Genomic DNA, 11764 nt, shown 5'->3' on the forward strand with positions numbered 1-11764 from the left:
TGAAGAGTAAGTGGCCTTGTAAACTAAATCCTTGAGCTATGTCTTAAGAGTAACTGTCTTTTTATCTAAATAAAAGTTGCTTATACAGTTCTTTTCAGAAAAGCATAATTTGTGCACATAGGTGTACGTACATAACATATTAAAATGGTAGACATGTTTTTTGAAAAAATTATAAATGCATTGTATACAAATATGCATATATTTTCAATGATAAAATTCCATTGGATGAGAATAGTTCTCAACTGACCTATGTATGAGCTGTTCAAAAAAACAGAAATGGAAATTTTTTTGTAATATTTGAATTTAAGAAGGAAAGCCATGTAGATATGATGTAGATTGTACATATTAACAATTTCCTGGGTTTGCTTGTTATGTGAAATGGATTCTTCTCTCTAGAAAGAGGCAAGATCTTTCCCATTCTTTGCATTTGACTGCAGCTAGGGATATTTTTATAGTGGAAAAGATCATTTTGCTCACAAAAAATCATCTTCATTGTTCTCAATACAACGTAGAATGACCTGCATTTTTTAAAAAGCCCTGTGCTGTGACTTTCCTAGTAGAACAATGTAAAAAGATAGATTGCTTTTTCTTTTTCGAGGACTGCAAGAAGGAATGAATTTCCCATGTGTTTACAATACTGTCAAGGTATTAAATCACTATTGATTTGAAAGAACAGAGGTTAATCTTAAATATCTAAAATATTGCTGCAAGGTATTACATTTCAAGGTAAAGTTTATTTTATGCTTTTTTTTCTGAATAGGCTGAGACTATTTTCCAAGAAATGTTTCCTACAGAGGAATTTTGCCCACCACCACCAAATCCAGAAGATATTATTTATGATGAAGATGAGATTGTGCCAGAAGAGTCTGGATTCAGTAATTCAGCAGAGACAAAACCTGAATCCTCAACTGAGGAAGGCAGTAGCGGAGATAGTACTGCTGTTAAGAAGGAAGAAAATGAAGAATGAATTAGCACTGTTCTCTTAGTACAAGAGGAGGTTGCCCAAACTAGAATGTAAGGGAGGAAGGGTAAGAAAAAGAAGTTTAAAAAACCCACGGCCATATTATTTGCAATTGCCTTACTTTCCTTAGCTTGAATAATCTTTCTTTGTCAAATAATTTCATTGATAGCTGAGACATTTCTAAATAGTCATAGGTCCACCAGATCCAGGGATGTTTGTAGCTAAACAAAAAACATAGAACAAAGCATTTGAATTTAAAATGCTAAAATAGCGTGATTTGTTGAGAGAATTTGGTTTTGGTTTATATCTTGGAAGGAATCCTCCCATCTTTTAAACAGGCAACAAGTCGAAACTAGTCAAAAGAAAAAATGTGCAAGTTGGCTTACCAGTCAGAGGATGATCTTCTGATACAACTGTTGTGGTTTAACCATATCAAAGTTCTACTAAAAATCATTGGATCTGTGCTAATTAAACAGTTGAAGGTGAGCTTCACAATCGGTCTTTCCAAGTGGTTTTATGAATGGATGTTAAAGGCAATAATATTGACAGTTCTGGAGTGGCTTTAGAATATGTAATAGATGTCAGGTTTAATTTCTATAATGAAAAATTTCTTGTATGGTTTTGAAACTGATGCCATAATTTAGAAACAAGTATAATCCAGTAGGTGTTCCTCACATGAAATTATTTTACATTCAAATTTTTTTTTTTTTTTAATAAGATCTAATAGATCACACGTTTTCAGTAGTGGCTTAATTTACGGTAGTCAGGAAAATAACACAATTTAAACTTAATGCTGGATTTCCCACCAAAATTTAAAATCATAAATGGAGCATACCTGTTGTTAGTTTCCCTGAATTTGTTGCAGTGTTTGGGCCTTTAATAAGCCAGTAGTTAATTTTTTGAAGTATGGCATCTGAGAAGTTTAGATGATCATTAACTGAGATTTTTTGTGGTGGGGAGATGGTTCAACTGATAATTCCAAAGGTTTGTATTGATCCCGGTTAATAGGATTAAAATTAGTGTGATAGCTGTAAATTATACATTTTGTAATGATAAATCATAAAGCATTTATACAAATTTATTGAAGTATTTATAAGCCTAGTTTGTATGAAGAATTACAAAATAAGAAAGCTGTTGTAAATGACCATGATAAACTTGCACTTCTTCTGAACAATGCTTGAAATTAGATATTCAGATGATGAAAAATATTTAGCATTTACTTAAAGTTGTACCTTAAAATGTACACCCAGTAGATCAGTAGTATATCTAAATAGAGATCACTGAATTTTGATGAGTTGTGTTTTAAACTTCTACATGAACTTAGATATAGTTCTAGCAGTGCTTAAATACTGTACGTAAATTAAAAAATACCATTGAATAATGAATATTCAGCACTGCCTGAACTTGACACATCCAGGCTTTTGTACAGTTCCACGGTGCATGTGCCTGCCTTTTAAATGGCTTCACACCATAAAGGTTAATTTATTTATTTTTTTACAGCATAACTGATACTGTTAACTTCACTTTGTCTTGCATCATAATACGTTGTCCAATTTGCATTTCAAAAACGGTTTGTTTGTGTTTACGTTCTTTGTTTATTGGATAGGTACCATTGTGTGTATAATCCCAAAGTCCTCAGAAAAATGTGTGGTTGAAATGTTTCCAATGTTAAACAACAGTCATCTCTGGATGCTTGTGATTGAGCAGTTATTTATATATAGTAATAAGCAGACTGCCTCTTCATTTAGCTGTAATTTTTATGTCTCTTGGAAAGCATGAGTATATGGTAATTGTATTTAACATCTACAGAACTATAAAAGAACTAAGTGGAGGACCTAGTCCCTGTTTGTCTTTCAATAACAGGGATCATAGTTTAATTTTTTGTCTTCTATGTTTACAAGGAAATCGTTTGATGAAAATTAAAGGTTTGCTTGCAAGTGCATTTTTCTGTGTTTTCTTTCAATTATGCAAGAAAAGCAATTAATTTTTTAGCTGAGATTTCCTGATGTTGGCATCTGTAATATGATTGAAGTTTACGCGTGACTGTATGTTTATAGAAGTTAGTGAGTTTATATACAGTAGTATCTTAGTCCTTTGTGTCCAAAGCAAAGTTTTGAAATATTGCAGATTTGATTTTAGATAAGACAGAATAATCTACAAGTTGTAGGCTATGACTTTACACTACATTGATTGCTTAAAAACTGTTTTCATGTCTTGTTCGTGTGGTGAATGGAAACATAAAATGTTTTTTCCTATGGTACTTGAGTACCCAATAGCTCACTTGCAATAGCAGTGTAGATAAGACTGTTGATCTTTGTATTTTACAGAAATCATGCACTGAACTGCATTTTGTTCTTGCTTTAAATGATTTAAGCATACAAAGTAAGGGGTAGGCTTATTTGAAGTAGTTTTTAAGGCTTGTCATACAGGATGTATTCCAAAGATAACATGACTTTTTAAAAACTGGCAATTTATCTGTGGGATTATTAATAAATCAAGTTAAAGAAAGATAAGGTTAATTGAATTTTTAAACAAGTAGCTGTATTATCCTTCAAGCACCTTGGAGCTCATACAATATTCACACCTTTTTTTTCTAAGGAGTGCTTTGATATGTTTGAATTCCTTTTTTAATGAGTACTTTCTTTTTAAGTTGGTTAATTGGATTAACCCTTAATATTCAAACAGTCAATTTTATGCCATTTTCCCTTCTGCTGTTGTATTGCCTTATCTGTATGACTGCAATTAGTTACTGTTCCTTTGGAAGTATTTTCAGCCATGAAGCTGCTACGTCTGCTTTTTCTGGTGATGATGATGCTTAGGGCCATTTGACAGGTAATCATTAGAACTTAGATCCTTGCAGACTATGGGGTCTTTTCTCCTATCATTGCAGGGGGATTTATGTAGGTAACTCCTATTAATGTTAATGGGACTTGCATGTGTAAATCCTCCTTGCATCAATGGGAAAATTGACCCCTGAAAAAAATATCTTCATGTTAGACTTGCTGATTCAGAAATGTCCAGGCACTGTCAGCTCCTGTGTGGAAGTGTGATGGAGCATGTACTTTGTGCCATTTCACTGAAATGCTCTAAGGAGGACTTGGGGAATTTTCAGGGTTTTTATCTTTTATATTGTATTTTATATTTTCCATACACTTCCAAATCTTAGAGGTCCTTTAACGATTCTCTTTATGTAGCTAGTATCAATTCCACTTTCTGTACTCAGGAGGTTGCATGGCTCCTTTTGCTTTGGATCTCGCTGTATTTTAGGCCCCTCTCCCCTCCAAATCTTTTTACATCAGCAACAGCTGATTACATAAGCAACAGCTTAAATTCAAGATCAATTTGCTAGTAATGTATTGATTAATGACAAGTCAGAAATATTAAAATACTGTTTTCACACAATAAGAGACTAGGTCACTTACAATCCATAATCTCATCTGTTGAAAGGATAAAATTAATTTCTTCAACACTTTTTCCAGGCTGGGAGTGGGAGAACATGTGAACTACCCACTTTCCTCGGGTGGGGAAAAGAAGAATGGAGAGACAGACAAACAAATGAAAATAGCTAAAGCAGGATTGTTGTAGTGGGAGGGGGAGGATAAAATGGGGGCTGTTTGTCATAACCTTCATGCTCTGAGATAACTGAGTCATGCACTTTTATTTCCCTTTTTGCTGTGTAACATTTCTACACAATTTCTAACAGTGTATGGACTCTGGGGAAAAAATATATATGTGCTTTTCAGAATGAGGCAACAACAATTAACAAAGGATGGAATAACATATAAATGGAGTAATACCTGGCACACGCACTGAGGACTGCAGTACAAATAAAACTGTTATTTTTTGTTTAACTGTGGATATGATTATCCATTCTTTATTTTGTATTTTGTTGCTCAGTCAGTTACTACTGCAGATCTTTTATATAATCCTCTGCAGTACATTTTAGGTTTTTACTTACCTGACAATTTTACATCAGTAGCAAGTCATGCCCTTAAAAAGTAAAAATTATGGTGTCAGAACTACTCGAAACTGCTCCAGAGATCTGTCTTAGCTTTTCTGCCATAATGAATGTTCTCTTCTCCCATTAATTATCAGTAAGCTCTGCAGATTCTGGTGGGTTGTCTGCTGCTGATGCTCTTTATTTTTCCTCAGAATTCTGTGACTGCAATTAGTGCAGTTGCTAATTTTCAAACTAAGGGAGCAAGTTACTGAGATCACATCATGAAACTTAATTGATTTGTGTCTGTGTGTGTATGTATATATATATATCATGACAAAATTATTAACTCATAGAAGTTTATCATTTAAACTTTTGCAGAAATCAACCGCTATAGAATGTCCAAAAGTTAGAATTACCTGCTATTACCAAAACTGTCAATAATATGTGGGAAAGTTGTGGTGGCAGGGCAGTTGCTTGCATTCCTTGGGTAAGTAGTAATGCGAAGTATCTTTGGTAAGATGTAGAAGTAGTTGAGATACTGGATGTTTGAGAAACTGATGCAAAATGTTCGTTTATTGCAACCCAATTTAATAGTAAGATTGCTTCAATAATCAGATGGAAATCTTAACTTTGGTGTGTATGATTTCAAGAATAACTTTTTTAATGTGATAAAAAGTTACCATAGAACGATACTTTCAGCTGTAGAGGTAAGTAGTAGGAAATGGGCAGCCATGGTGGAATTCATGTCATCAGCCTCATATCTAGCAAAAAAATTACTGTTGGTGGAAATACAGCTTATTAGCAATTCCACCATTACGTTTATTTACAGGCTGCCAGTTCCTTTTCGTAAGAGTGAATGGTTCTTCAAAATCTGGATGGGGAGCCAGGCAGGAATGTTGTAAATCTCAATGACATTTGAGATTCAGAAAGTTGACAGTGAAGTATCAGGAAGATGCAGTTGTTGACTGCATGGGAGTTCTGATCAGAGGAGACTTTAATAGAAAATACTCTTCCTGTCACAATTCTAACAGACAATATATTTTACACTACTTGCATACATTGACAAAAAAGATGGAAGATATCAACCTGAGTGTATATCAAGACTCAGATGTATTTGACTAAACAATGGTTGCGTAGACAATGGTTGACTCCCAGTGTATATAATGCAGCTCAAGTGGCAGTTTTATGTAGGTGTCTTCTCAATCTTGGGTAAAAGCTTCTTTGAGAGCGTTGCAAGTTTTACAACAGGCTAGTATACTGAATTCAGTAGTACACTGCTTCACCCGATTTTAGTTTTTCCTATTACCTATCAGAATTTTTTTTACTCAAAAAGATTAAAGCATCAAGTAGAACTAAAATACTTTCTTAGTGGCAGTCTAATCTTTTGATTACCGTAGAGGCATGTTGCAAGGAGGTTCTGCTGTTAATACAGATAATGCTGATTTTAGGAAATCTCAGAACACCCACATTTTTAGATACAGATTTTCAGTATCTCATGCTTCCTTCTGAAGTGCCACCCCATAATTCATAATATATTTGGGTCTCTGGAGAAGGCTTTAGTGCTGTTCCTCCATTCTGTATGGTTAAGACTTCAGTAAGTGGAGCATGCCAAAGGCTATGGACATCTCAGATAGTCCTCACTGAGAGGCTTCTCTTCTGAGGTATTACTGCATGATAGCAGTCACCACTGGTGGCTAACAAATGTGGCTTTGGCTTTTATAGTTGCTTTTTTGCTGCTCCAATTTCAGGAAGCTTATTATCTAGTTGAGTACTGGCAGCTTTATCTCATTCCTTTTCTTTTGCTCTAAGCATGGAGCTGGACTAAGAAATGCTTCTCTGTTGGAAGTGATTGTTGTCTCGATCCTGAAGCTGTGTAGGTTAGTAAGTCATATTAGCACGGTGATAAAACATTGGGATAACGTCATGCTAGACTGCAGTTCATTGATACCTCAAGGCCTAGTTCACAAGACATAAAATCAGTGTGGTATTTGGATGGTATTCTGTACCCGAGTTGAATGTCCAGACTGAGGAACAAGTTTTTTAATTGCTGGCTGACATCATACTCAAAACTTGGAGTCTAGAAAAGGATAGCTTACAAGAGTCTTCTCTCTTAAAAAAACCAAACAAACAAACAAACAAAAAAAAACAACCAAAAAAATCCCCTAAAAAACCATACAAATCCAAACACTCCTGTGCTGTGTTTTAGACTGTGCGTACATAAGAAACTTTGTGATGGCCTATGTGGAATACTGAATCTATTCTGTTTCAAACCTGAGCATATTTCTGGAGCTCACCCAAGGGAAAGCCATTTAATCATGATGAGAGACCAGCTGTCAGACCAATGTAACGAAACATTTCTCTGCTTTGGGAACTTTTCAGTAGTGTGAAAGTCACAGCAAGTCATGGTTGAGTCCTTTGTTGTGAATAAATTATCCAGTGAATTCAGCCTTTTTTCCTGTGCAAAAATTGGTGTAAGCCCTAGCTGAGTACCTTCAGTGAATAATTTTTAGACTATAGATTATTCAGAGAAAATCCACTATATGAATCTTGCAGAAACTTACTAGCTAAGTCATGTGGTATTTTCCTGGTCCATATTTGGATGCTGAAATAATACATAAAACTTAATTTTTAAAATGGTGTATTCATTATTACGTCATACATTTTTAAGACAAAAAAATAAAATGCTTTTATGAAAAACGGCGAAGATGCTATCTACTATTAAGGAAGCCACTGTAAAATAACTTATTTTGGTGACACTCGTACATGATGCTTGCATTTTCTTTCCATAGAAGTTTTAAGCCAGGAAATTGTAGATTCCTTTCCAGACTCTAAAATGAAAATGTGAGCATGGTAAAAGCTAATAGCCCTCTCAGTTACGTTTTAAGGACATACTCATCTCTGCTAAGATATCACTTGAAATGCACACAGTATAGACTATACATTTAAAAATTTGGTTTGCATCAGTTCTCTTCAGATGGTCTATTCCACTGTCATCTCTGAAGTGATGTCTGAAAATGCAGGCATGTGCACAAGTGTCAATAAAGGGGGGAGGAAGCAGTACTGGAAGAGTAACAACAAGCAGTGGATAATGTATCAACTTGGGATTCAAGAGAAGTGGATAGATTTGTTGGCTCTGGCACTGGTTTCCTCAGTGAACTTGGTTGAGTCATTTCCCTTTAATGTCGTAGTAAAAAGATGTAAAACGGTGACAGACATTTTCTGAAGCCTTTCGAGATATCGATAAAATATAAAAGTAATATATGTATTTGAGAAAGAAAATGAACAGTCTTAATGATAACTGTAAAAATGCATAGCAGTAATACTTGAATAGAGGTGCAAATGATTTTCTAAGAAAAAACCAAATATAACTATTATAATGTGATTGGGATAGCAGATGTTTGGTTATCCAAGTCCTTTTTTCCATCTCTGACATTTTCTGTTTTACAAGTAAGGTTTCAGCAATCAGCACAAACTCTTTGTTTACTGCTTAATAAAAAGAACATAAAATTATACTTTTTTGAAATTTTTCTGATTATGCATATTTTGCTGGCAGATTGTAATGCATTGTTTAATTAGGAATTAATGCTAATGTCATTAACATTCTGTGTGGTAATTCAGTAGGTTGCCTATTTATAGACATAATGAAAGTTGTAATTTTTTTTGTAGTAAAGTGCTTTTGACTGTGCTATTAAATTAAAAATACTCTAACGTGATGTTAGCTTTCAGTTTCATTGTCCATGGTCCAGTGAATCTGAAAAATACTGCTACATGTATTAAACATGGGGGGTTTACATTTTTTTTTTTTTAATAGAGCTTAACTCATCCTTTGAGAAAGAAACAAGAAAAAGACCAAATTAAGCAGGCGTCTCATAACACTGAGATCTGAAGTTTAAAATACTGTCCTGCCTGAAGACTATTTGGAGTTAGGACACTGATTTTTAAATAAATCAGAATCTTACCCAGATTTTATTCTGTGGTGCTGCTTACAAATCAGGTAATTAGGCAGCACTTCACCTTTCAGTTTATTACCACGAATATGGATGTGTGCTTTATTTGTGGTTATAAAGTGCAAAACAACTGCTGAATTTTGTACTCCATGTCATCTCTTCAGTATGGACAATGAATTCTATGAATTGCTTTCTACACAGCCTTTTTCTAAGCATTTGTAATATCTTATTTGCATAAATGACCTTCTTTTCTAGGAAGGTTTTTAAACAAAAGCAGTGGGATACCTGTAACAAAAATCAGTAAGCACAAAAATGTGAATGAAGTATGCTTCAAGGAACTCCTAAAATTGTGTTATGGCCGTATTTTGGATAGTATTTCACCTGCTGTCCTGTCTGTATATACAGTCCATATACAGTGAACACATTGTCCATGTTCTTGTTTTAGTTCACCTTTTTACAGCTTGAATTATGCGTACTTCTAGGGCTCTATTTCTACACTTTGTAACGTGTTCCAGTTTAATTAAACAGCTCTTTTGATTGTGTGCTCTACACTCTTTAATCTTTGAGTCAAACATGATCAAGGAGGTTTAATGGTGCCAGACCAGTGAATAATGCTTGAATGATAAGTGAGAAGTAATAGAAGGTAAAGAAGGTAAGGAAAATAAATTAAGTGCTGCGGGTTCCATACCTCCATTACGTACACATGGGGCGTTCTCGGTGGCGGGAATGAAATTTGGTGAGAGGTGATAAAATAGTTTGTACTTAATGGGCTCGGAGGACTTGCGGGCAGGCTGTGGCGTCCTCCCCGCGAGGCCGACGGTGGATGCTCATCAGACAGGGCTGAAGGCAACCACTGCTGATGGTCTGGCCTGGGTTGGGGCACCAGCAGCCGGAGGCCTGGGCTGGCACGTCTCGGCAGCGAGGGAGGAGAGCCCTGGCCAGGTGGGAACACGTATGTCCGCAGGCAGCGCTGGGGAAGAGGGTCTCCATGTCGCTGCTCCCTGCTCCTCTCAGCTGCCGTGCTGAAGGACTTGGCGCTCCTCTCCCATCTACCTTGCGTTCATCATGCTTCTTCTGTCCTGTACGTGCTCAGTTACTCCAAAGGGAGAAATAATCCCCCTTCTTCCTAGGTGGTTACGCTTGACCTTGTCACTGCCTTCTTGAGAAAATATCAACAAGTGAACCAAATTTGTGGCGCAGAGCAATGCTGGATGGCACGAGCGAAGGCCTGGTTTTTGGGGTGGTTCCTCTTGAGTCCCTTCAAAGCTTTGCAGTCGATGAAAAATGGCTCCTCCAAGCAAGGATGGTCGCTGCCAAGTGGAAAGTGCCGTTACGGCACCTCGGCGTTCAGCCTGTGCTCACTGTTTTCAGCTCCACAGGAGCTGAAGTGATGAACCAGCGTTGACCAGCTCATCCTGCACAGGGAAAACTAAATGCAACTCTGGATGTAAATTTTGGAATTTTATGGATTTCTAGAGGAATATGAGGTACGTTTTGAGTTCCTTCTAGGCACTTCTGTGGCTGTCATCCTTGGTGATGCTGCAACGAAGACAAAGAACTAAACAAGCTAAGAAAATTGTTCTCTGAACTTGACCAGCGTCTTCACAATGCTGGGCTGAGAGAGGCTTCCTCCAGGAAAGCTTGTACTGCCCTGCTCTCTGAAGGAGCTTTCTTCACAGGGCTGAGTCTGGTTGGGGTTACGCGTGCCATGGTAGCTTCACACTGCAGGGCTTAAACCTATTCTTATTGAAATCAATAGATATTTTTCTCACAAAGCCACTTGGAAAGGTTTTTAAAGGATTATTGGAATTTTTGGATTACCACAGATGAATTCATTCTGTTTCACTGAATTGAATTACAGCATCATATCTGTTGCTAGTGTATTAAGCCAGCCTTAAAACGTAGTTCCTTTGTGAAGAGCCTTTTTTTTTTTTTTTTTTTTTAAGAGTAAGCAGGAAGGATTTTTCAAAGATGTGTGTTTTTCTCAGAGTAATGTTGCATACAGACTGGAGATTGCTTCTTCTATTGAATTGCATAATGAAAAATCAATCAGTTTAATGGTTGACAAACTTTGACATTCAAATAAAAATGTTGCTGGTATTTTCATGAAGACCTGTAGGCAAAACTAGATTCAGTGACTTTAATTTATGCAATAGTAAATGTCTGCCAAAACATTGTACAAATGACTGTATAATGAGGCAATAATAACTGTGAGGAGTGGAAGGAAAAGAAACACAGGCCAAATTTCTCAGTTCTTACAGATAATAAAATTTTGCAAAGCCTTTCAATGTAAAATAAGTTTCTACAGCATCTTTTTCAACAACTCATTCTGTTTTGAAAGCAATTGCTCAAAATCATCAAAACACATTTATCTGAAACTGTGGCATAGTGTCAGGTTACAATGTTCAGTTTTTCTACTTGTTCAGTCTTCTACCCAGACTTCATTTACTTCTTGACCACTTCTCATCTTACTGTATACTCTGCAAAAACGAGCTAAATAAAAAAAGCCTTGTTCATCATGGTTCTATATATTTTTCATGTGCCTGTGAGCAAAAAGGAGGATAAGAGAAGTCCTTCTGCAAAGGAGAAAAAGAAGACAGCAAAAGGCTTGACAAGCTGCTGGTTTTGCACGTGTGTTGGTTGTTCTGACTGTTTTGGGTTTTTTATTTTCTTTGATTCAGAGGGGAAAGAAATCCCAGTAAGGGAAGAAGACACCTTCCTTCCTCATTCATTTCTCCGTTTAATGTATGTTTGAACACAGTACTCAGAGGAAGAGCAAAGGGAGTGCTGAGCCATGCTCGACTTTCTGCCTTTAGGCACTGCCATCCTAGAGGCAGCAGACTGGCTTAATAAATCCCATTAGCCTCTCTTCCTGCTCAAGCATTGTCAAGCTACAAGCTTTTCAGTATCATTTGG

At 36.2% G+C, this 11764-nt stretch overlaps 1 protein-coding gene across 1 annotated transcript in view; it reads left to right on the top strand.

The window, feature by feature from the left end:
- The window catches only part of CHM (CHM Rab escort protein), a 73394-nt gene extending 70491 nt beyond the window's left edge, over positions 1–2903 (top strand). Inside the window, exon 15 of the mRNA XM_069811524.1 lies at positions 761–2903. Coding sequence (XP_069667625.1) covers positions 761–967 — 207 coding nt within the window. The 3' untranslated portion in view covers positions 968–2903. The remainder of the gene's footprint in view (positions 1–760) is intronic.
- Positions 2904–11764: the final 8861 nt, after the last annotated feature.

This window comes from Haliaeetus albicilla, chromosome 23 (genome assembly GCF_947461875.1).
Source record: "Haliaeetus albicilla chromosome 23, bHalAlb1.1, whole genome shotgun sequence".
Taxonomy (NCBI): Eukaryota; Metazoa; Chordata; class Aves; order Accipitriformes; family Accipitridae; genus Haliaeetus; species Haliaeetus albicilla.